At 43.0% G+C, this 26,687-nt stretch overlaps 1 protein-coding gene across 19 annotated transcripts in view; it reads right to left on the reverse strand.

Moving 5' to 3' along the window:
• The window catches only part of DOCK6 (dedicator of cytokinesis 6), a 184,981-nt gene that overhangs the window by 61,251 nt on the left and 97,043 nt on the right, over positions 1-26,687 (reverse strand). For 12 of the 19 annotated variants that reach the window (XR_005555912.1, XR_005555911.1, XR_005555910.1 and 9 more), the window contains exons 13-23: positions 23,790-23,883; positions 22,389-22,551; positions 14,128-14,245; positions 12,806-12,876; positions 12,325-12,463; positions 11,417-11,518; positions 11,061-11,147; positions 9,909-10,140; positions 8,291-8,440; positions 6,952-7,050; positions 5,119-5,294 (exon numbers count right to left, since the gene is read on the reverse strand). Coding sequence is in view for 15 of the 19 variants with exons in the window: in XM_039336457.1 (XP_039192391.1) it covers positions 5,119-5,294; positions 6,952-7,050; positions 8,291-8,440; positions 9,909-10,140; positions 11,061-11,147; positions 11,417-11,518; positions 12,325-12,463; positions 12,806-12,876; positions 14,128-14,245; positions 22,389-22,551; positions 23,790-23,883 (1,431 nt within the window). In the remaining 4 variants the exon portion in view is untranslated. The remainder of the gene's footprint in view (positions 1-5,118; positions 5,295-6,951; positions 7,051-8,290; positions 8,441-9,908; positions 10,141-11,060; positions 11,148-11,416; positions 11,519-12,324; positions 12,464-12,805; positions 12,877-14,127; positions 14,246-22,388; positions 22,552-23,789; positions 23,884-26,687) is intronic. The other 7 variants (XM_039336460.1, XM_039336463.1, XM_039336459.1 and 4 more) reach the window with 1 other exon arrangement.

The raw sequence follows: 26,687 nt of genomic DNA on the forward strand, positions 1-26,687 counted from the left end.
GCCTGTTCATGTGTGCCTTTGTGGACATGTTGTCTGAGGACTAGTATGTGTTGTCCCACTACCCTGCCCTTAATTCCAATCAGTTGATGTTGTGTTTCAGATCCTTCTGGGACCATTGGCCTTGCACCCACATTGACTGCAGGTGTGCCCCCCAGCCAAACAGGCTAGCGTCCGTCGTGTGAGACGGTCGGGCTCCTTGAAGTGAGACCCTCTGGCTAATGCTCGTGATGACCACCACTTGAGGGACTGTAGTGTTTCTGGCGGAACCCTTACCTTTCTGTTGGAGGAGCTGAGGTTCAGCCTCTGGAATGGAAGGAGGAACTATTAGAAGTTCCTGGAATGAAGTCTCGCCCAGGGTACTATTGCTATGCATGATACCATCTTCCCCAGCAGCTGTGAGAGTACGACCAGGAGAACTTTTTGTTCCCTGCATACCCTGTAGACTAGGGAATGTATGCTGTCGCGACGTTCCTGTGACAGGTAGACCTGCCCCCTGAGTGTGTCTATGATTGCACCTAGGCGTAATAGGTGGGTGGCTGGTCTGGTCTGACCCTTTTGGAAGTTGGCCAAGAACCCATGATCCTGTAGGACACTGATTGTCAATGCCAGGTCCGATTGCGCGGCCTGTGGAGACAGTGATTGGATGAGAATGTCGTCCAGGTAGCACTGGATGTGCACCGGTATCGCTCGTAGGTGTGCGGCCAGTACTGTCAGGATCTTGGTGAAGACTTGTGCAGCTGACAAGAGGCCAAACAGCAGTGCCCTGTATTGGAAGTGGTGTCCCGCGTAGCAAAACCGAGTATGAGCCAAGGTGGCGCAGCAGTTAGAGTGCAGTACTGCAGGCCACTTTAGCTGACTGTGTTCTCACCGGCTCAAGGTTGACTCAGCCTTCCATCCTTCCGGGGTAGGTAAAATGAGGACCCAGATTGTTGGGGGCAATGTAAATATACATATATACATTGCTTACTGGTGTACACCGCTTAGAGAGTGCTTGCACTTAAAGCGATATATAAGTCTCATAAATAAATAAATAAATAAAACCTGAGGAACCATTGGTGACTATGGGCAATGGGGATGTGAAGGTACGCTTCTGTGAGATCTATGGACAACAGGAAGTTGCCGTGTCGTATGCTGCCCAAGATGGAGTGGAGGGTTTGCATTTTGAACTTTCGATGGGCGATATGATGGTTCAGACCCTTGAAGTCTAGGATTGCTCTCCATCCCCCCGAGGACTTGGGAACCACGAATAGGATGGAGTAGAATCCCTGTCCCCGGTTTCCCACCGGTACCTGTTCTATGGCTTTTATTTCTAGGAGGTATCGAATGGCCTCTCGCATTAGTTTGCTTTTGGAGGGGTTCCTTGGCTGAGAGCAAAGGATGAAGCATTCTGGGGGGTTGGATATGAACTCCAGGAACAGACCAAGGCGTATGGTTTGTCAGACCCATGCGTCCATAGTGGTAGCTTCCCACTGGTGAGTGAAATTTGCCAGTCTGCCACCTACGGGGAGGGTTGTTAGGGAGTCATTTGAACTTTCTGTATGGGCGGCCTCCTCCACGAAAGGGCCACTTGCTCTGGGTTTGGTGTCTGGGTTTGGATTTGGGTCCGGACCTGTCTGGCTGACGATCTTGCCTGGGAGTGAAGGGAGTGTAGGGAGTGTAGGGCCGGGATGTCTGGGAGGGCTGAGAGAAGCCCGAGCCTGGCCCTGACCGAAAGGACTGCCTGCGGGCGTATGGGGTTGAACACCTGTCAGCCCACCTGCTGGAGTGGGCCAGGACTTTCTGCTTGTCCTTGTTTTCGATCAGATAAGGGTTCAGCGCTTCTCCGAATAGTTGCCCACCCTGGTAGGGGGCCGTGGCTAGACGCCACTTAACCTTTTGGTCAGTTTGCCAATGTCTGAGCCATAGCATCCTGCGCGCTGAGACGTTGGATGCTATTGCTCTAGAAGAGGACTTGGCCGCATGCAATGTGGCATCAGAGACATACTCTGATGCTGCAGCAATCTTGCTCAGGTCCTGTTGTGCCCTTACCTCCTCCTGAGGAAGCGTGGCTTGGAGCTGCCAAATCCAGAGTAGGGAGGTTCTTGCAAAAAAGGATGCGCAGGTGGCGGCTCTCACCGCCCATGCCGCTACCTGGTGGATCCTGCGGAATGTGAGCTCCCACCTTCTTGTCGTCAGACTTCAGTACCTCTGCCATGTCCCCTGACACTGCTGACGGGGAAAAAAGGAAGCCAAAGGGCTCGTCTACCTTTGGTACCTCAAGATCCTCTGACTGTTCTGATGTTGTACTGAACATCTTCTTGTCTGATCCCCCCGGAGTGGGGAAGGTGCCCGGTGATGCCCACTGTTTCTTAATGGTACTCCGGAATAGTGTAGGATAGGGGACGTGGTGTTGAGTTACCACGGGTTCTAAGAACAACGGATCTGAACCTGGTGGTGGGTCTGGTTGCGGAGTATAGTCTGGCCCAATGTTGGCCATTAAACTGGCTCTGCGGAGCAGGGGCAGGAAAAAGGCAGGGTTGAATACCCCTCTGAATGGAGGAGGGTCTGGAGGAGGCTCCTCCTCCTCCCACCATGACATATCGAGTTGGTTGTCCTCTGTAGGGGAGGATTCCCTGCTGTGGGAGGGTCGTGACGGAGAGGAGGATGCCTGATCTGCGGCTTCCCCTGATTGGGGCTTGAATGGGGGTTCCATGGATTTGGTTCTCAGGCCATGGTTAGTCCTAGCCACCATCATCCTGTTTAGCGTCTGCTCAATTAGAGCTTGTAGACGGTCCTCGGATGGGTAGGGCTCGGGTTCTGCCTCCCTGAGACCTGCCGCTGTAGGCGTGAAAATGGCCTCAGGGATGGAATGTGCAATCCGTGGAGCCTGTGGTTCCACCACAAAGCCCTGGGGGGAACCCTCTGGGAACCATACTCCTTGGGTGGAAGGTCCCAAGGGAAGGTCAAAGGATGCATTCCCTATCTGTTCCGCTTTTGTCTTAGCCTGTTTTTGTGCCTTGGAGAATTCCCTCTGAAGGGCCTGGTGCCTTCTGCTAGCCTGTTTCTCTGCCAACTTGGAAGGTTTTCTTGCAGAAATGGACTTGATCTTTGCTTTGATCCTGCCTGCCACCTCCTGTTTGGAGGATTTTTGTTTTTTGTGGCTGGTGGGAGAGGAGGCATGCTCAGGGGCTGAGGCACCGTGGACTCCTACATTCTGACGTGAGCTTTCAGAGAGGGAGCTCTGGCAGGGGATCAGTTGGCAAGAATTGGCAAGCAGGGATAGCAGGGAATGGTCCTCCTGCTTTCCTGATCGCCTGGCCGGTAAAGGGACCGCTGCCGTCCCACCTCTTTGGGGTCCGCCCTTCTTACGTCCACTGGTCTGCAGCGGCGGAACTGTAGTAATGGTGAAGTGCGGTCAGAGTAGGTGCACCAGGGTTGGGCAAAGGGTGTTTGATACCTCCTTTTTATTATTATTATTATTATTATTATTATTATTATTATTATTAATAATATTTTTTATTATTATTATTTATTTTATTTATTTAATTAATGTATCTAATTTAGTTATTTACCTGTATTCTGTTTAATTCTATTTTATTTTATTTTGTGAACTGGAGAATCAAATAACAAAACGAGGGGGGGGGAATAGAGTGTGGGGGGGTAAGGCTGCAGTTTAAAGAGATCGCTATTAAAAGGAAAATTTTTTAACCATCCAGGGGAAGAGAACGGCAGACACGGAAAGAGATGAAGGAGATGTTCGTTCCCTCAGAAAAAAACCAAGCCACCACCTGATTTAGGGTCTAGCTTGGCCCCGCTGGGTCTCCACATTCTCCTCAGCCAGATGAAGTGGCTGCCGGGATGATTCTGAGTCCCTGAAGGGGAATCGGAAGCACCCCTGCGTCCCTGTGATTGGATGCAAGAGGGCTTCCTGTCTGTTGGCGGGAAATTTGAGAGAGAAGGGGAGAAGAAGGTGGAAGTTCCTCCCCTCCTCCATGTGTCCCATCGCTCAAAATGGCGATCAGGACGCCTTGGCACTCTATGCTGCGGCGGGGGCTATCAGGGAAATCTCGAAGGCTAGATTGTTTTGCCGAAACTGGAATGCTCCCCGAAGCCACGGCCGCCGATCGGCTGGCTTTTCAGTGAAAAGAAACTGACAGGGAATCCCCCCCCCCCTCCGGAGCATGGGGGAATCCGGCTGCAGTATGAATTCGGCTCCCGTAAGAAGCCGCGGCCTCCGCTCAGCTGACTCTCCTTATGAGGCTGACGGGGAATCCCCAACCCCCTCCAGAACGTGGGGGAATCCGGCTGCAGCGTTGCGCGTAATGCTGAGCAGCTGTCTGGATTTCCCCTCTGGAGGGAGATTAGCTTAAGATGTAGCTCAACGTTGGTCCCAATGCTGAACGTCCAGAGGATTTCCCTAAGGCTATTACCCAGTTGAGCACCCAGGACTGGGGAGGGAAGGAAACCCCTACCCCAAGCCTGTCCACAGACTGACTCTCACAGAGCTGGGCTTAGCTCTGCTGGTGTAGTTATGGAGTTAGACAGGAATCCACCAATGTTTAATTCTATTACCTTCCTTAGACCGGGAGCCAATCTATCACGTCCACCTGGGCTGAAGACCGAGTCAAGAATGGGAGGAGCTACCCCAGGATGGGCGTGACAAATTAGCTGACCCAGTCTAATGGGCAGGAAGGCACAGTTAACCCATTGGTGGATTCTACGTCTCCAGTGCTGGAGAACATAAAGACTGATGAGGAACCATTTTAGGTCTACAAAGGTTTACATTTCTGTTTTTTTTAATGATTCTGTGTGGTAGAGCTTATTTAATATATATATATCTAAATTGCCTATCAGTAAAAAAAAATCTTAGTAGGGAGCAATCTATTAAAACTGTACAAAAGCAGCAGAATACCAATTATAAGAACAGAAACATGCATATAGAATAGCATAAACAATAAAACACAATCACAAGAACACAGTGTTAGAATTGCGAAACACCAAAATGCCTGATTATCATCTGGCACTTCAAAAACCAAAATTCAGGCAGACCATTTAGCAACTAAAGAAACTTCCTTCTTCTTGCGAAGGACAGGGTCAGAAGAGTGTTGCCCCTGCTCCTTAAGTCTGAGCGGTGCTAACCTTGCTGCTGATAATCTTCTGGACCTCTTCATCTGGGGAAGTTGGTGTGGTGGTTAAGTCAGGATTGCTGTTGCTGATACTTTTGGAATGAGAGAGGTGAAGGCTGACAGGGCGCCCAGTTGAACGGGACAAGGTAGCATATTGAAGGGTACCACTGTGGGGTGGCACTCCAGTCTCTGGAAGAAATACAGAGTGAGTTAGACTGGGAGAGTGATTTCCTCTACCATTTATGCAGATGTTTAAAAAATGTCTATGACTCTCTCATACGTAATTGGGCTGTTCATTATTAGATTCTCTTTCATTCAAGGAGAGGGATATTGCCATAAATTTGAGAATAACCTCTTCTCTTTTCCATTAGGGTACTCCATCTCCTTCCTTTCAGAAAACCCATTAAAATATTTTTCTACTGCAATTTCACCACTGGAGCTTCTTGAATTTAATTCTGTGTTATAATGCTGAAGTGTTACAAAAGCTATTACAGGATGTTCTCTTACACTGTATGTTGTACGGGTACTATTTTAACCTCCTGCTACCTATAATGGAGCATGTATGCTACTCTCAATCTTGGTTGCTGCAGTGGGAGGAGATGGAGAGACTGGGTAAGCAACCACATTACAGGCAGACTTCACTTAATGACTGCCCTGTTTAATGACCATTTGAAATGACGATAGTGCTGAAAAATGTAACTTTATGATCGGTCCCAACATTTATGATTGTCACAATATCTTTTATGGTCTTATGGTTGACCTTCAGGCACTTTGCAACCAATGGATGTTTACAACTGTTGCAATGTCCCACGGTCAGGATACCACACTTCATAGCTGGATTCTAACAAGCAAAGTTGATAGAGAAATTGGCAGTACAACTGTAATTCATGGTGAGTCACATGTGTCAGAATCCAATTATATTTCATTTCTAGCTACCTACTCTGGAAAAAAACCCATTTCTTACTCTCTGTGGATTCTGTCATACTACGAAAGGGGAGGAGGAAGCAAGGGGGTTTTATGACTCTCACTTCCTTCATTTAAACTACAAAGGACTGGATGTTGATTCTCATCAAGAGGACTGACAAAACACCTGGTCAATAGTTAGAAAAGCACTAAATGAAACTAGGCATGCATATAAAGCACAAGCCGATAAAAAAGGGTTGAGCCTTCTCATTATAGGAGAAATGGTGTACTTATCTACAAAATACCTAAAATCCCTACAACCCTGTAAAAAACTTGGACCAAAATATATAGGGCCTTTTCCAATTAAGAGAATCATAAACCCAGTAACAGTAGAATTAGAATTACCCAAAAATCTTAGGCAAATACACCCAATTTTCCACTGCAGTTTGCTGAAAAGAGAACATCAGTCACCCTTATGGCCAAAAATCCCCCCACCATTACCACCAATCATGGTGGAAGGAGAACAACACTTCGAGATAAAGGAAATCCTAGATTCTAGGAGATATCATGAGACAACTCAATACCTAATAGCATGGAAACACCTCCCCGCCTCACAAAACAAGTGGGTCCATAAATGTCATGTCAGAGCCCCGAAGCTATTAAAGAAGTTTCATACAGAGTATCCTAACAAGCCAGACTAACTTTTATACCTGTTTTGTTTTCTTTACAGGTGGATCTCTCTTATTTTTAAGGGGGGCAGGATGTCAGAATCCAATTATATTTCATTTCTAGCTACCTACTCTGAAAAAAACCCCATTTCTTACTCTCTGTGGATTCTGTCATACTACGAAAGGGGAGGAGGAAGCAAGGGGGTTTTATGACTCTCACTTCCTTCATTTAAACAACAAAGGACTGGATGTTGATTCTCATCAAGAGGACTGACCATAACAATATGTCCATCGCCTTTCATCTACTCTCTCTCTGAAGTCTCCCTTTTGCCGGCAGTGATGGAAAAGGGGTGGAACAATGTAACGCCTGGGATCTGGGAAAAGAGAGAATGAGTGATTGTCGCCTGGAAGGACTGTGGGGTGGGGGCTGCTTGGGAACACTTAAAACATTGAATGGTAGGGGTTGATCCCTCAGATCCTGTCTAGAATGCCTGCAATCATTTTCTCTTAATAAAGAAGCCTGTTGGAAGAGATATTCCAAGAGTTCTGTCTTCTTAAGATGTAAAGTGAGGTGGGTCCTTACAACATGTCTCAGTTAATAACCTGTGGTGATTTGCTTAATAACCACAGAAGTGAAACTGTAAGTCTGATCATGTGGTATTTTCATTAATCCCTGTGTCACTTAGTGACAGAGTTGCTGGTCCCAATTGTGGTCATTAAATAAGGACTACTTATAGTTGGAGCCTTTCAAATTCTATTTTTAATTTCAAATTGGGAGAGGGAATATCCCAAGTAGGATAGGATTTCTGCTCAGTATATTCTCCTCTGCAGAAATTAAGAGAACCATCAAGCTGCCCTTGATCCTTGGAAGTCTGGTTTGGCTAGCCGTGTGCTTGTTTCTAAGACCTCAGCAGCATCTAAATCAGTCATCCCAGATTTATAATCATTCAGCTAAAGATGTCAAATGTAAACAAGTCTTTGTTCTTTGCATACAACTGAAATTGATAAATGGTGCTATCTTCTACTTCATCCATTTTAACAGATATATTAATAATATAAAAAGTTAAGGATTTTTTTTGTGAACATAGGTCCTCGCTGAATACAGCCAGTCCTCAACTTACGATCACAATTGAGCCCAAAATTTATGTTGCTAAGTGAGAAATTTGTTAAGTGAGTTTTGCCCCATTTTACGACTTTTCTCACCACATTTGTTAAGTGAATCACTGTAGTTGATTAATAACACAGTTGTTAAGTGAATCTGGTTTCCCCATTGACTTTGCTTGTCAGAAGTTCGCAATAGGGGATCCCATGGCTCCGGGACACTGCAACGGTCATAAATGTGAGTCAGTTGTCAAGCTTCTGAATGTAAATCACATGACCGTGGGGATGCAAAGTGTGAAAAGTGGTCATAAGTCACTTTTTTCAGTGCTGTTTAACTTCGAACAGTCACTAAATGAACTACTGTAAGTCAAGGACTATCTGTATTTGGAATGCCTCCAATAGCTCCTGAGCTGCAGGCCATGGAAATGGCACACAGCGAATAGGAAAGATGATCAGACACACAGTTCTTTGCTTGCCCATACATATAGCAAGCATTTGTGATCCCTGGCAAACCTGGCTCCATCACAGGCAGACGGAAAACGTAGGAGATGTAAGAGGCCAACAGATGATTTTGGCCATGCTGATCTTGGCTATTCTCCAGGCTCTTGTGGATCTGGTTCACCATCACAGCAATAGCTTCAAATGCTGCACGACCCAAGCTCACTGGAAGAAGCAAGAAAAAAAATGGGGGAAGGTGAGACTAAACAGAGTAAGACAAGCATTAGTTATGGAAGAGAAATTACACACACCCCAAAAATGGGCAATTTATTTACAATAAATATCAAAGATGACATTCTAACTGATATTAAGAATTCTTAGTATGTTTAGTATCTACAGTCATCTATAAAATTTTCTCTGTTTCCCCACCTTCTAATGAAAAAAGGGGTGCAGAATGAAAAACTAGAAGAGGTTTCTACAAGTTCAATATGAATTATATTAGCATTGACTGTGATTTTATTAAAACTATCAGAGGATGAATGTCTAGGGCTTTTCTTCTACTTTATGCACACAAGACCCAGGAAGAATTTCTCCTGCAGTTCTTCTAATTCACCTGCTTCACAGCATCATCTCTTTCATCCTGGGATGGGAAACTTTTCAGTAGGCAGAGACTGCAGGTAGCAGGTAATAACATGGTGTATCAATGGATGGCAACAGCAGCTTTGGGCTTTCCTTTTAACTTTTACAGGGCTTGAGGTTTTTCTAAGTACTTCTAGGAGTATAAAGCAAGTTCTCTTTTTCTTTTTAATTTGTATCCCATATAGCAAGGGGATTAGCTGGCCTCCTAAAAAGAAAAGACTGGGAACTGGTATGTTATTATGTGCTATGTTACAGTGAATAAAATGTTTGGCATAAAGTGAAAATGAGTTTCTTTTCACTACAAACTCCTTCACATAGCAGAAGACACCAAAAAACTCACTAAGATTGACTTCAAACAATAAGAAGGACAATGATATGAACAGCATATAAATACATCTATAAATACAAAAAATACTAATAAAAAATCTGCCTTTAAAAGATTTCTTAAAAATTAGATAACTGAAAGGTTTTTGGTCAAATAGGACCTGTTATATATTCAATGTAATGCAAAAGAAAACATTTTAAAATTATTGTGTATGATAACTTAGTATATTAAAAAATAAATTTATGACAGAAAAAAATAAAATACTTTCTGTACAAGGACACTAACAGACTAATAGAAATACAACAATAACTGACAGCACCAGCTAGCTACTTGTCTCAAGTAGAATCATACCACTGTTATCCACAGCGATGCTGTAAAAAGGTCTGTCCCTCTGAAATGTGTATTGATACTTCAACCCTTCTTTGTTATGCTGGCACTGAGAAACAATTCATCTCTCTTACTGAACAGAACAGAATATGAGAGTTGGAAGGATCTTGGAGGTCTTCTAGTCCAACCCCTTACTCAAGCAGAAGACCCTATGCCCTTGTGAAGGTTCATTTTCTTAGTGAGTAGAGGGAATCCCATATCCCAAACATGTTTCCTTCCATCCAACTCTGTAAGAGTGAGGATTTTTTTTAAAAAAGTGGGGCTTTACGTTATTTCACTTGTCTCAGATAACAAGAAAATCCTTTCAGAGGAAATAGAGAGGACCACAGATACAGCACTCACCAATCTGCCCTGCAATGACAGGTGGGTACACAATGAGTTGGATCAGCTTGTTGAGAATCTGATGACTGAAGGCCACCAAAGGTTCCAGGCTAGCCACTCGTAAGTTGCCTACACTAGATTTCAACTCAGATTCTATGTTGTTCTCTGTTAGGATCACATCTTTGAGTCGAAAGGGAAAGGTATATTCTTCTAGCACATGTATCAAGGTGAAGAACTTGTCCAAGAATGGATCCTGCCAGAACAAAGAATGTATGTAAAATGTATGTAGAACAGTTATTAAGCTTAGCATCATTTATCTATACCAATAATGTGATGTGATAGAGATAAAAATACATACAAATACGAGCCGAGGTGGCGCAGCAGTTAAGAGTGCAGTACTGCAGGCCACTTTAGCTGATTGTGTTCAGCAAGTCAGCGGTTCAAATCTCACCGGCTCAAGGTTGACTCAGCCTTCCATCCTTCCGGGGTAGGTAAAATGAGGACCCAGATTGTTGGGGGCAATGTAAATATACATATATACATTGCTTACTGGTGTACACCGCTTAGAGAGTGCTTGCACTCATAAATAAATAAATATCAAATATTAAGGTTGGACAAGAATTTATGGCTCTCCAGATACTGCTGAATTGTAATGCCCAGAATCTCCAACTACCATGACCAGGAATGAAGGGATTATAGTTTAGCAACATCTCGGGGCGGGGAGAGGGAGGAGGAAGTCATAATACCCAACTCCATATTAAGGAAGATTAGGATTTATCAAAGGTTGATCATTTTTCATTGTAAGAACCTCAGGAACTGCCAAGCCTGCTGTACAGTCACCTTTATTTTCTTAGGCTTAGTGAGATAACTGTTTCATAAATCTGGTCTCTAATACAGACTATTTTATTCTTTTAAGAGTAACTAAGAACATTCTGTTTTTATCAATGGATGCATTGGATGCCAAAATATATTATGAATTTGGAAAAATGATTGGCATGTATTTTGTAAAAAGAAAATTAATTTATATGTGGACTAAGATTTCCATATTAGACTTGGAAGGGGCAAAAGTAATGCAAAAACTAATGCAAATTCCCAGCTGAAAAACAACATGATGATACAACCAAGCCCAACTCTTTTGTTTTCCTAGGGCAACACGGAAGATCAACCACTGACTTGAGTATGGACAGAGGAAACAGCCAGAACTTCCACACTGAAGACCCCTTTGTGATTATCCACCCACTTCATGCCAGGCAGCTGCACCTACAGAGAAGCAATCCAGAAAAAGCCTTATAAACAAAATGCATAAAAAGTCCTGCCAGTGGAAAGTCTAGTAGTCATTATAAAATAGGCTACAATTCTGAAAAATGAAAACTTACAATTAGTCTGACCTGTCAAAGCCCGACACAAATTGAGAGAGGCGGCACTGGGAGTAGGAAGTGAGAAAGGAGGTATCTTTCACAATGAAGCCCAGGTGAGGAAAGGCCCTTCAGCTTCTGCCCTCTAGGAAAACAAAGCCGCTCTTTACTTACATCAGGGGTGAGCACTGAATAGCTGGGTGGAGGCTTGTCAACTGAAACCGGCAGGCAAAACTGCCCTGTTCTCAGCCGTCCATGTTGCATGAGAGGAATCCACTAGGAAGAGAAAACAAGCAAAGTTAAATCCTTGCAGGTTGGCATCTCCACTGCCACTTTTCCTCTGAAATCCAACCCTCTTCTTCCTACTTCACAGATAAGTTTTGTTAAGAAAAGCAGACTTACAATCACATACAGCACATAGAACAACCGGATTCTTCTTCTCCCACCATTCCACCTTCCATATTCAAGGCAATGTAATATTGGTATTGACAACAGTAAACCCCACTGAGCAAAATTCGGAAGTGAATCCTTATTTTGCCCCATATTATGACCTTTCCTGCCACAGTTATTAAATGAATCACTTCAGTTGTTAAGTTAGTAACATGGTTGTTATTAACTGAATCTGGCTTCCCATTGACTTTGCTTGTCAGAAGGTCACAAAGGGTGATCGCATGATCCCAGGACATCGCAACCGTCATTAATATGAGCCAACTGGCAAGCATCCAAATTTTGATCATGTGACCATAGGGATGATGTGACGGTTGTAAGTGTAAAAAATGGTCATAAGTCACTTTTTTCAGTGCCACTGTAACTTTGAATGGCCACCAAACAAATGGTTGAGGACTGCCTGTAAAGGGCATTCCGAGAAAACTGATCAAATATAAATACAGTATATACAATGACAGCTCATACTCTGATTCATGCCAAAATTTGATAGTCTTAAAGCAGGGGATTCTCCTTGTCCCTTTATCTAAGCTTCTTTGCAATGGAAGATAGTGGAGATTTAAACTGGGGCCCTTTTACAATAAATCATAGGCTCTATCTTGTACCTACAGAACTCCGTTATTTCTTTTGAAACTCACTGTATAACCAACAGCAGTCTCCAGAGGTGTATTCTGCTTCTGTTGACAGCTAATATGGTAAAAGCTGAAAAGCAAGTGATGATTGTCTGTCAAATTGGCTGGGATCTTCAGCTTGAACTCCTCATAGAACTCAGGTGACCTGGCATGACAGGGAGGTCAGAAAGCTGACAATAACACTTTATAAAACTTCTCATTTACACATTTGCGATAAAGATCTGCACAAGAAATCAAAGAACATTTTTCTGACAAAGTTTGCATAGTTCAGTGCAGACCAGGGGTATCAAATTGGCAGCCTGCAGGCTAGATACATCACGCACAGGCCACGCCCACCCCGACTCTGCAAAGGCAAAAAACGTTGATACGTCATGATACGTCACATGAGGTGATTGAGTTTGACACCCATGGTGTAGACTAATCAAACAACCACTTGTAACTTATTTACAGCCACCTTCAATTCCCACTCTGCTTGCTAAAAACTCACTTGTTATGGTACACAACAGCTGTGTAAGCCTCTTTGGCAAACTCACTGCAACTTGATTTTCCAAAGATAACCTGGAGCATAAGAAGAAACCAAAACAATATCAGTCAGAAACAGAGAACATGAAACTGGTCAAGGGAGGGAGCACGAGAGATAAACCCCAGTGGTTTTCATTATTTGTCCACAAATATTATATATATCAGTTTACCGAGTTAGCATATTGCCCCCCCCCAACAATCTGGGTCCTCATTTTATTGACCTTGGAAGGATGGAAGGCTGAGTCAATCTTGAAGCCAGTGAGAATTGAACTGCTGCCAACTGCTGCTGACTGCCAGCAGTTCGATTCTCACCAGCTCAAGTTTGACTCAGCCTTCCATCCTTCCAAGGTCAATAAAATGAGGACCCAGATTATTGGGGGGGGTCAATATGCTGACTCTGTAAACCACTTAGAGAGGGCTGTAAAACACTGTGAAGCTGAATGTAAGTCCAAGTGCTATTGCTATATCTCAATAATTCCCATTCTGGCACTTTTGGGAAGGGAAAAGTGATGTGATCCATATCCTTTCCTTTCTTACATTATTCTGATTATTCAAGTCCAGAAATACCATAAGGATAACCTACTGCTACACTGAGCTGATTTTTCCCCCACAACCTTTCAAGTATTTTCAATGGCTATTATAAACATTCTCGTTTACAAACAAAGCAACAAAATCTAATACTTTCCCAATTCCACTAAGAAACACAGACATGGCCTTTCAGAAGCTCTCCCTTAATAACTTTCATAACCCTTGGTTTCATGAATGAAACCATGAGCAAGTTGCTATTTTGCAGGATCATTTCCAAATTGAAAACAACTGAAGAAGATTCCTCCTTGCAGAGAACAGGTCATTCTCCCTTAAATTACTTATTCAGCATGCTTTCTTCTGAACTTACCAAACTTTTTGGCAGGTCATACTGTAGTGATAAACCCTGACTGGCTATTAAATTGGCTGGCAAGCAACAAACAACCTTTAGTACAAAAGCCCAGGCCATGGTTTGAGTATTAAATCTGCTGCAGATAAAGCACAATTTTCATATGGGAAAATGTAGGACTTTGAGTTTCTTTCCTAAACTCAAAATCCTACATTTTCTTATATGAAAATAGGAATTATAGATATATAAGTTGTGGGTCTGATTATAAATGAAGCCCCTCACCCACCCTAAATGGGATAGCTCAAAAGTGAGAATATTTGGGGCGGTCTCTTCAGGGGCTCCCTTCTGCTCCACCATTCCAGTGATGGATGAAAGGAGGAAGGAAGGAAGCAGCTGAGAATGGTCTCACTCACAGGCATGGCTTGGCTAGGATCTTCTCCAGCCATAAACTGCAGTTTCACTGCAATATTTCGCACCGAGCCTTGACGGCTGCTAAAATTCAGGCTCTGGGGATAAATGTAGAGTAGATTCCTGGGGGGAAAAAGAAGAGAAAGAAAAATGTTAGACACAAGAGAAGGAGGAATATATGTTCTTAAAGCCATAGAAATAGAAAACTTTATCTTCCATACCCCCAATTCCAGAGCAGAATGTTTTTGCATGAGATGCCCCTCTTCCGCCTGCTAGCTTTGCTGTTTTTCAGAATTATGCCATTATTCTTGCTTCCCAAGTTTTTCATTTTTCCTTCCAATCTTTTGCATTATGTGTTCACAACACCCACTTAATTCTTCTTTCTTTCTTTCTTTCTTTCTTTCTTTCTTTCTTTCTTTCTTTCTTTCTTTCTTTCTTTCTTTTTCTTTCTTTTGTGGCTTCCTCTGCACCTCTCATTCTTTATATATCTGTAAATGTCTGGATTTCCCTAAACCTGGTTATACATACCTTTCATAATTAGGAGATGCTGTTTTGAGAATAAGGATTCATACACTTTAAAATAAGTTTGTTATTAGTCTGACCTCAAGTATTGTTTGCTATCTTAAAAAAGATGTGAATTGTTTTCCCAGAAAAATGGAAGAGAGTGATTACACAGAAAAAAACCAGAGGCATGGCATGGACAACTCTGATGTAGACATTCAGATCATCCCAGCCCCCCAAATAGCAGCAAATTACACAGCATGCTCCTCTGGCCAGCCCAGCCTGGATAAGTACATTGAGTCTATCCTCAAGCTGTGCAATTCCCCCAAACAAACTGAACATCTTTGTTGTAATCTGGCTCCTGCCTAGATTTATGAAATTCTATTGCCCCAAAAAAGGATCTTTGTGCCCCATCAGTGATTAAAGTAGAATAAGAGCCAAGTTTGAAAATAGTGCTGACTCATTCATAGCCAAAGAGGCAAAAAGATCCCAAGTCCAAAATCACCTGTGCCTTTCCACCTGAAATCCTCCCACTTTCTCTATGTAAGAAGAAGCTTCCAGTCACTCTGTTTTACTACCGGACCAATCAGAGCTATGCTGGCTTCTATATTCTTAAGCCTCCTAATGTGCCAGGCAGCCATGCCTGCCCCTTCCCTGATGGGCCTCCAGGAGGCGGCTCTGCAGGAAGAGGTCAGTATGCTGGTCTATGGAGTGATGAAATTCAGCCAGGCACTGCACAACCCCTACAATTCCATGGCACAGAAGCTGGACAAGATCAGGCAACACATGGACTTCTATCAGCAGGGCTTTAAGGTATTATATCATTAGATTCAGAGTATCCAGTTGGACCGGAATGGGATCAGAGAGAGAATTAAAGGACTGAAGGTAACTGGGTTTTAAATGATTTTTTTTTAAGGGAGGAAGTAGGGCCCTGATATAAAAGGAGTTGTGCTGGAGGAAAACAGCAATTTTGTATGCAATAATTTGTCTATATGCCCCAGAAAGATATAAAGCCAATGGATACATAAATAAAACAAAACTCTCATTTTTAACCTAGCTCCAGATTTGTCATGGTAATCTTCCAAATGTACAATGTTAAGATTTTCAACTTATCCTCTTCTAAGTATTTACTCCCAGCATCTGGTCTCTCAAGCTGCTCTTTCCTTCCTCTCCCCAGCTAACCCCTCTGCTCTTTCCAATAGGCAGAGGGCACAATACTGAAACAGCAGACTCAGGCCAAGAGGGAAGAGCTGCAGGAGTTGCTAGTGGATGCATCATCAAAATATGCTGCTAGAAGTTAAGTTGCTTGAAGAAAAGCTATCCAGCATGGATCACCAAGATTTCCAAAACAAAGAATGGGAGCTTGCAGCTATGAAGGTAACTATTTCTTTTAATTCAGCAGACACTACTCTATAAGGTTATGCTTTGTGCTTTTCATAGCTTCACTCTGTAAAATGCCCAGAAACCACAGAGCTTACCTACAGAATGGGCAAAGGGAAAACAATATTTAGCTTCTTTTCTCTATTTCGTTTCCATACCATTCATTCACTCTCTTTGAGTTGAACTGACTACACTGTCACAGCCATCCTGGAGCACTGGGGAACTACCAGAGGACTGGAAAAGAGCTGATGTACTTCCCATCTTCCAAAAAGGAAAAAAATGGATCCAGGAAATTACAGACCTATCAGCCTGACCTCAATACCTGGGAAGATTCTGGAAAAGATAATCAAACAATGAATCAGCGAACACCTACAGGCAAACAAAGTCATTACTAAAAGCCAACACGGGTTTGTCAAAAACAAATCATGCCAGACAAATCTTATTGCATTCTTTGACCAAGTGACAAAATTAGTGGATCAGAGGAATGCTGTGGATATAATTTACTTCGATTTCAGTAAGGCATTTGATAAAGTGGATCACAACCTACTACTTGATAAAATAGAAAAATGTGGGTTAGACAGCATCACCACCAGATGGATTCGTAGCTGGCTGACCAGCCATACTCAGTGTGTGGTCCTCAACAGAACCGCATCTACATGGAGGGAAGTGTGTAGTGGGGTGGCCCAGGGCTCTGTTCTGGCCCAGTGCTCTTCAACATCTTCATCAACGATTTGGACGAGGAGATAGATGGGGAACTCATCAAATCTGCAGATGACACCAAGCTGGCAGGATAGCCAACACTCCAGAAGACAGGCTTAAGATACAGGAAGATCTGGACAGACTTGAACACTGGGCACTATCTAACAAAATGAAATTCAATGATGAAAAAAGTAAAGTTCTACATTTAGGCAAGAAAAACCAAATGTATAGGTATAGTATAGGGGGTACCTTGCTCAATAGTAGTAACTGTCAGAGGGATCTCGGAGTCCTAGTGGACAATCACTTAAATATGAGCCAGCAGTGTGCTGCAGCTGCCAAAAAGGCCAACACAGTGCTAGGCTGCATTAACAAAGGGATAGAATCAAGATCATGTGAAGTATTAATACCACTTTAAAATGCCTTGGTAAGGTGACACTTGGAATATTGCATCCAGTTTTGGTCACCACGATGTAAAAAAGATGTTGAGACTCTAGAAAGAGTACAGAGAAGAGCAACAAAGATGATTAGGGGACTGGAGGCTAAAACATATAAGGAATGGTTGCTGCTATTGGGTATGTCTTGTTTAACGAAGAGAAGGACGAGGGGGGACATGATAGCAGTGTTCCAATGTCTCAGGGGCTGCCACATAGAAGAGGGAGTCAAGCTATTCTCCAAAGCATCTGAAGATAGGACAAGAAGCAATGGATGGAAACTAATCAAGGAGAGAAGCAACCTAGAACTAAGGAGAAACTTCCTGACAGTTAGAACAATTAACCAGTGGAACAACCTGCCTCCAGAAGTGGTGAATGCTCCAACACTGGAAGTTTTTAAGAAGAGAATGGGCAGCCATTTGTTCAAAATGGTATAGGGTTTCCTGCCTGAGCAGGGAGTTGGACTAGATGACCTCCAAGGTCCCTTCCAACTTTATTATTATTATTATTATTAATCATCGCACAGTCAGCCAGATGTTCAGACTGGATTTGGCATTTTGTCTACCTATCGAGTCCTTACTCAGGACCTGGGATAGGCAGATGTGGATGTTTGATGGTATTACAGATATCGTCGCAGGATAGAAGCAGTTCCTAGTAAGGCCGCCTTTTGCAATTGACTAATAGCGAATTTGTCAATGCCAATGGTGTTCAAGTGGTGCTCCAGTTGTTTTGGGATTGCACCTAAGGAGCCTATTACTATTGGTACTACTCTTGCTTGCTTTTGCCACAGTCTTTCTATTTCTATTTGTAGGTCTTTGTATTTTGTTATCTTCTCCAGTTCTTTCTCTTCTATTCTGCTATCTCCAGGCACTGCCGCATCCACTATCCAGACTTTTTTGTCTTTCTTATCGACAATTGTTAAGTCTGGGGTGTTATGTTGCAAGTGCTTGTCTGTTTGAATTCTGAAGTCACAGAGCAGTTTAATTTTATCATTTTCTATGACTTTCTCTATTTTATGATCCCACCAGTTTTTGCTTACAGGCAAATGATATTTTTTGCAAATCTTCCAATGCACCATTGTTGCTACTTTGTCATGTCGCTGCTTGTAGTCAGTCTGTGCAATCTTCTTGCAACAGCTTACCAGGGGGTCCACTGTTTCTTCAGCTTCTTTGCATAGGCGACACTTACTGTCTGTTGCTGTCTTCTCAATTTTGACTTTATATGCATTTGTCCTTAAGGCTTGGTCTTGTGCAGCCAGAATTAGTCCCTCGGTCTCTTTCTTCAATTTTCCTGCTCTTAGCCATTGCCAGGTTTTATTATTATCTGCTTTCCCAGCTATTTTTTTCATGTATTGGCCATGTAGTGCTTTGTCTTCCCATGTCTCTATTCTGTTCTTCATTTGGTCTTTCTTGTAGGCCAGTTTGGTCTCTCCAGTAGTTAGTAAGCCTTCCTGATATACTAATTTCAGTGCATCTTCATCATTGTTCTTCAGATATTCTTCCAAAGCCATTTTTTCTTCTTCAACCATCTGATGTACTTGTAGCATTCCACGCCCACCTATTTGCCTTGGTAGATAAAGTCTATCAATGTCACTGCGTGGATGAAGGGCATGATTCATTGTCATTATTTTTCTGGTCTGCCTATCCATTGCTTTTAGTTCTGCTTGAGTCCAGTCCACTATTCCAGCTGTGTACCTAATGACTGGGATTGCCCAGGTGTTGATTGCCTTTATGGTATTTCCTCCATTGAGTTTGGATTTTAAGATCTTCTTCACTCTCTTGATGTATTCACCTCTAATCTTTTTCTTGACTTCAGTGTGCTTGATGTTGTCAGCTTGAAGGATACCCAAGTATTTGTAGTAATCTTCCCCATCCAGACTCTTAATGTTATTTTCGTGGGGCATCTTGATTCCTTCAGTTTTCACTACTTTTCCTTGTTCGATAGTAAGTGTGGTACATTTGTCCAAGCCAAACTCCATAACAATATCTTGGCTATATATACGGACAGTGCTGAGCAGCGATTCTATTTCAGATGATCTTTTTCCATACAGCTTCAGATCATCCATGTAAAGGAGATGGGGTAGTCTGGTAGATGTTTTTGATGTTTGATAGCTATGTCCTGAGTTATTCAGTATTGTTGACAGAGGAAACAGTGCAATAACAAATAGTAATGGTAACAATGAATCTCCTTGAAATATTCCTCTCTTGATATTAACCTCTCCCAGTCTCTCACCATTGATGATGATGATGATGATGATGATTTGTCTAGTAGACAAATCAAAGTATTTTTCAAAAATGTGGTTATCAGACATATATCATAGTTTTCATTTTGCCTGTACAACCTATGAAAAAGAAGTAAATTGTTTCTGGAAAAAAAATAAAGAAATCAGTGTGCTATGAAAAAGAAATTGCTCACCTTCGATTTTATGTTAAACTCTGGTATTTTAAATCAGCAGACTGCTGAATCTATCCAAATTCATTAATCCCCTCTATGTGCATGTAATGGAATGTAGGAATGACTTTGGGAAATGAGAGGAAGAGCCACAGACTGAACACCTGTCATGCAAAAGGTAACACAGGCCAGAGAAACACAGAGGTGGTGGTGAAAACTGTTTCAAAAGAGACTCTTTCTAGTTTTTTGAGAGTAAAAGGAAAGGAGGGAAGGGATACTTTCAGACTTACGAAACTGTTAATGTAAATCTTACAATAAGGATAGTGCTAGTATTCATTGATGTGTCTCTTGTTTGCATTGCCTCAAAAACCTAACAGCTGATGAGACTTCTTATGGTATTCTTCATCTTCCAGCTCACCAAAACCTGTTCCCAATTCTATTCACTGCTTCTCTTTAAAGTTCACTTGCCTAATACAAGCAACCAGAAGGGAGTTCATTACCCAAACTAGGTAAAATAGCTCTGTGTGTGACAGCTAGACCCACTCCCTATGATAAGTTCTACAAAACCCTCTCGGCCACATGACACTCAAGTGTGCAAAGTGAGAATATATGAAGGCTTGGAAGAATTCATGTGCAAAAGTTTTCAATGACTAGTGAAAGCCTGTCCAGGATAAGAAGAGTTAATTTTTAAAAAATATATATTAGCTTCCAAACTGGAGATGGACTCACATGCCAACAGAGTAAGAAGAGTTAATTTTTTTAAAAAAAAATCGTATTACCCTCCAAACTGGAGATGAACTCGCATGCCAGTTTGCTCTCTGAGAAGAGTTCCTAAACTCATCTCCAGACCCAGCTGGGTAAGCTTCACCAGCCTGTCTCTCTGCTCCAGGAAAGGAATGGCATAAAGCTGTTATGATGTATGGCTGTAACTAATAAGAATCACACAGCACACCTCACATGGGACCAAGCATAAAATAAATAAAGAAATACTCTTTCAAGCAACATACAGTTAAGTTTCAGCAGTGACAATCACACTGTTCTGAAAAATCAAGCCAAATCCCCATCTGCTTTAATCTTATAAGCTTATTTTCATCTTACCCAGATCCCTTTTAAGGTATGTCTGATTTAACAGTCTGTGTGGCAGAGGTCTTAGGACAAGGATTAGAGTTGTCTCAGTTATTAGCTGGCATTTCTTTAGTACCAAGAGCATTATAGGGATAATTCCTACTGGTCAACCACAGCAATACCCCCCCCCACCAAATTCTTACAGCTTTTCTTCAATGCACCAACTTATTTCACTAGCAAAGCTGATAGAGAGAATAAACAGGCTACCTGCCATAGATACAAACACTTTCTGGCATGCTGCTCCTTTTCTAGAGAGCCAGGTTGCAATTGCAATGTAATTAGTGATACTGTAAGACCTTGCCAGGCACATTAGAAAACATCCACATGAACAAAGCTCTTTCCTAAGAAGGCCCATATTCTGCCTTAGAAGAATGGATGGGGGAAAGGGTTTGGGGAGGTCAGTCTATGGAAGGCAAGTAGAGGACATGCAATGAAAGAAGTGAAAGTTATTCAGTGTTTGGGGTCTCAAGCACTACAGTCCAACAGCATACAGGGACACCCCTGTGAGAACCAATCTCGTCTCTCCTCAAGGCCCATGTGCAACAGCAGAATTTCACCATCTGGTTCTTACTCGGAGCAACCAAGCAGTAGCAAGAGCAAATGGCTCAACAGGCAAAACAGATGCTCCGGATTCAAGAAAAAGGCAAGGCAAGAGGAAGAGATATTCCTTAGGGAAGATACTATTACACAAATCAAATATGTGACCAGCAGCCCTGGTAGAGTTGACTCCTATATGTAACAACAGAGTCATTATTAAAGTGAAGTCTCAGATCACTGACAAAGGAGATATTTATCTTATATTGGTTATTATAAGAAACATGAGGTTATATTTAACAAGACCTAGCCTCCCTACTCTATAAAGGCATTGGCTAGACCAGGGGTTCCCAACCGGGGTGCTCGCACCCTCTGTGGATGCGAAACAATATTCCAGTGGGTGCAAAAAATTGGATTTTCAAAATTAGTGTATATGCATAATTTGTTGTCATTATTTCGAACTTTTGTAAGGGGTGCGAGAATATATCAGAAGCGTTCTAGGAGTACGGGGTATAAAAATAGTTGGGAGCCGCTGGGCTAGACAGTATACCTGCCCAATGCAACTGTGTATGTTCCTTTTCAGATGAAGAACCATAGAGGTGCCAGAGTGAAGGGGGGGATCCGAAACCTGAACAAATTTACACTGCAGTTAAGTATGACTATCTCTGTAGCCTTAGAGGTAAACTAGTAAGAGGTCAGAAGAAGAAAATAATCCAGATTGACAATCAGCATATTTATTCCTGTTGGATTTCATTATGCTAGCTAATGTTAGAGACATGATCATTCCTTAAGTTCTCCTGCTGACTTTTAAATAAGGGTTCTATTTTAACATAAAAAGGAAGGAAGGAAGGAAGGAAGGAAGGAAGGAAGGAAGGAAGGAAGGAAGGAAGGAAGGAAGGAAGGAAGGAAGGAAGGAAGGAAGGCATTTTCTTGAAAGTTTCATGGTCTTTATCTTTTTATGAAGAACCCTTTTTGGCAACTCAAAGAAAAAATAGAAAGAGTGAGGTAGGCGAAATGAAAAGAAACTGAAGTTTTTAACAAGCTTTATGTTCCACACAAAATAATCAGTGGAATATCACAATCAACTATGTTCAATGGTAATATGCAAGATTGTATAAAAAGAGTAAGAAAGTAAGAAAACACCCAAAACTGAGCTTCTTTCTTCTCAGGGACTACATTTGCAATGTCACAAGATGTGTGCTCACCGATACGTTGTATGAGGGGCATAGACTTCTCGGACTGGGAATTCAAGGATCTCCTTGGTGGGTCGGACACGCAAATCAGGGTAGGGTTGGACATGCAACAGTTCAGGTGAGAGGCAATAATGGGGGTTTTCTGGCACTGGTGAAATATCAATCTTGAATTGAGCTGTGATGCAAAAACAAGAACGTAAGAATGATTTACTGTACATACAAAGCAACATGTCTAGACAGGCATCAAGCACAAGGATTGACCATGGACAGTTGGAAGATGGGATGACGTTGAGATCCATCTTTATCCTATGTGAAGCCATTCTGAAGCTGAAGGACCAGCACTAGCAGCAGAACTCTTTTTGTTTAGAAGATGCCCAAGCAAGTACATTGGGACTAAAGAGCAGAGATAGAATTGACCCTTCACACATACATCTTCATGCACAATGCTAAGGTATAACATACTATTATAAAACAAGCATATTATACCTTAGCATTGTGCATGGAGATCTACCATGTTTCTCTGAAAATAAGGCCCAACCAGAAAATAAGCCCTACTGTGATTTTTCAGGGTGCTTGTAATATAAGCCCTATCCCAAAAATAAGCCCCAGTTAAGATCATTAGCCAGATGGGAGGCATTTAGTACCATATTTCCCTGAAAATAAGACCTAACTGGAAAATAAGCCCTAATGTGTCTTTTGGAGCAAAAATTAATATAAGACCCGGTCTTATTTTCAGGGAAACACAGTATGTGTGAAGGGTCAAGGGAATTCTAAAAAACTATGGTTCAGCAGAGAGCCATCCACAGAATACTGGGATTTAGATTACAAAAATAATTGGCTGAGATGCGTGGATATAGAAAATGAATGAATGAATGATCAGTGACTATATGGCTGATAGCTTCAGCCCAAGTTTTGTAGATGCATAGCCAACTTGAAAAGAGAGTCAATCTGGTCTAGCGGTTAAGGTACCAGGTTAGAAAGTGAGAGACCATGAGTTTTAATCCTGCCTTAGCCATGAAAGCTGGCAGTGTGACCTTGGGTCAATCACTCTTTCTCAACCCACTCCACCCCACAGCGTTGCTGTTCTGGGGAAAATAGGAGAAGGAAGGTATGTTAGATATGTTCACCACCTTGAGTTATTTGTAAAAATGTTGAAGGTGGGATTCAAGTAAATAAATAAAAGACTTTGAGGTCACCAGGCTGAGCTCTCTAGAAAATGCAGCTATCTCAGAACTTTAAAGAAAGGATACTTCATGACATCAATGTAATTTCCAAAGTGCCACTTGAAAACTGGCAGCTCAGTCTCACTTTATAACACATTATGGGAAAAAATTGAAACACATTGGGCTCAGAAAAGATCACGCTAGAGCATGTAAAAGGGGCAAAGAATGGCATTACAATACCCTATTTTACCTGTAACTGGACGGAGTCTTCTCAGGACAGAAGATGGGCGTCTCATATCTGCTAGGAACTTGTACAAGTCCTCATCACTGAGACGATCGCCTTCCTGAAAATGAAGATAGACAGAAGAAGGCAAAGAAGGTGGCATTTACTAGTATAGTCTCTTATGAGTGTTCTCTATTACCTCTCATCCACAAACGTTTATGCAGAGCTTCAGTACTCAAAAATCAAATCAGGATGCAGCATGCCAAGACTCTCAGCCTTGAAATCTGCTTTGTACTGAAAACCAGATTAAGCAATTCTCTCCAATTTAGATTTGATTCTTTCTTTAAAAAATTATTCACAACATTGAAATAGAAGGTTATATAGTTCTGATAGCTTAATATATGTTTAAATATTTTTAAAAAATATACATTAGGATTTTATTAATAAGGAGGTTACAGGTAATCCCCGAGTTATGGGTGTTCACTTAACGCTCATTCAAAGTTATGTGATCAGCACCCCCTAGTGTTTATGAGCAAGTCCCAAAATTATGACTATAGCAGCACCACAGCAGTCATTTGCCCTTACGAGTGACTTCAGTGGCACTGCAACATTCATCCTATTGCCCCCCCACTCCTCACAACTGCTTCCCCCTCCCTTCTTGCCACACCAGACTCACTTACCTTGCAAAAATCCTCTCTGTCACGGTTTCTTTCACTTTGAGGGAGAGGAGAGTCAGCTTGGAAATGCTCTTCGTGCCGAGAATGGAAGTTTCTGGAGTCCGTGATCTCGTGCGAGTGTTAGAAGTTGCGCCAAATCACGGACCTCAGAAACTTTCATTCTCTATGCGAAAGATCCCTGTCTCCTGCTCCCAACTCCTTTCTGCCTGAAGGCAGGCTTGAAGCCTTCAAGTGAGGGAGAAGGCCAGACCCCTAGCATCCGCGTCCAACCAGCCAGAGCTCGCTGCGCTGGGGGAGAAAGTGATCCCATTGTCCCCAGAGCCTCAGAGGCCTCCTTCAAGCAACCCAGAACGGAGGCTAGAGAAGGTTTCTATATGCCTCCAGAGGTTGGATCCAAGCCTTGGAGGGGCCCTCCAAGCCATTTGCACCCGGAATGGAGATTGGGGGGGGGGGGGCTTCTGCATGCCTCTTGAGGTTGGATCCAGCCCTTGGAGGGGTCCTCCAAGCTGTTTGTATCCGGAACAGAGATTGGGGGGGGGGCTTCTGCATGTCTCTGGAGGTTGGATCCAGCCCTTGGAGGAGTCCCCCAAGCTGTTTGTGCCTGGAACAGAGATAAGGGAGGTCTTCTGCATGTCTTCGGAGGTTGGATCCAGCCTTCAGAGGACTACTCCTAGCTGCTGCCGTCCGGAACAGAGCTTCTGGAGGTTGGATCCAGGTCTCGGAGGGGTCCTCCAAGCCGTTTGCACCTGCAACAGAGATGGGGGGGAGCTTCTGCACGCCTCCGGAGATTGGATCCAGGCCTCGGAAGCTTCGTTCCGAGCAGCAGCAGCTTGGTACAGTCCTCCAAGGCCTGGATCCAACCTCCAGAGGCATGCAGAAGACCCTTCCCCCAATCTCTGTTCCGGGGCGGCGGTCATGTGGCTCCAGAGTTGGGGAGAAGCAGGAGGCAGGCACCGCAAACAGTGCAAAAATTTAGGCACCCATTCTTTGTGAAAGGATCAGTGCCTGAACTCATGCAATATTACGGCATTCAGGGGCTTCCATTGACTTTCCTGTCCCTCAAAAGCAGGAACTGCAGCAGAGAGGAGACAGATCTTTTCAAGGTGCGGCAAGAAGGGAGGGAGAAATATGAGGTATCTTAGTGGGTCGGGGAGGCCTTGGTGGCCTGTTCCATCACTAGGCCATGTGCACTTAACAAGCCACATGTATTTTAATGAGCAAAGGAGTGGTCTCATTCGAGGTACGAGAGTCACTCTACGAGTTTTCAAGTTATGAGTGGAACATGCAGGCTCCATTATACTCGTAACTCGAGGATTACCTGTAATTTGTTTAGTTGTTTTTTAAGGGTTTTTCAATTCTACAAAGGTCTTTTTGGTTTTAACTTTCTCCCTAGGTCATTTGGTATGATTTTCTTTCTATTTTTCCCTGTGTTTATACAGTTTTATTATAGATATACAGGTAGTCCTCGACATACAACAGTTCATTTAGTGACTGCCCAAAGTAACGGCACTGAAAAAAGTGATTTATGAACATTTTTCATATTTACAACCTCTGTAGCATTCCCATAATCATGTGATCAAAATTCTGATGCTTGGCAATTGGTTCTTTATGACCATTGCTTTGTCTCAAGGTCATGTGAACACTTTTTGCAACCTTCTGACAAGCAAAGTCAATGGGGAAGCCAGATTCACTTAACAAACAGGTTACTAACTTATCAATTGCAACCATTCACTTAACAACTGAGGAAAATAAAGGTTGTAAAATGGGGCAAAACTCACTTAATGTTTCACTTAACAACAGAAATTTTGGGCTCAATTGTGGTCGTAAGTCAAGGACTACTGTAGTACATTAGGGCAGGGGTCCCCAACCTGTGGGCTGCAGTCCTGTAGTGGGCTGTGGCCTCCTGGCCACCAGACAGACTCACTTGTGCTAGAGCCGTGGCTACGGGGCGCAAAAATGGGCTGCTGCTGTGCCTCAGCTATGAAAACAGTACGCCGGCGCCAAACTTCGGCCATGAAAATAGGACATTGCCATGGTGCCTCAGGGCATGGAAACAGGACATCGACGCACCTCATATGAAAATCGGACACCGCCACGCCTCAACTGTGAAAATGGGATGCCGATGCACCTCAGCCGCAAAAACAGGCTGCCATTGCACCTCAGGGCGCGAAAATGGGCTGCCACCGCCATGCTGCAAGCCGCAAAAATGGACAACGCACCATGGGGTGCAGAAATGGAACACCGCTGC

This window comes from Crotalus tigris, unplaced genomic scaffold (assembly GCF_016545835.1).
Source record: "Crotalus tigris isolate CLP2741 ecotype Arizona unplaced genomic scaffold, ASM1654583v1 scf7180000017666.379230911805:20528666, whole genome shotgun sequence".
In the NCBI taxonomy this organism is placed as follows: domain Eukaryota; kingdom Metazoa; phylum Chordata; class Lepidosauria; order Squamata; family Viperidae; genus Crotalus; species Crotalus tigris.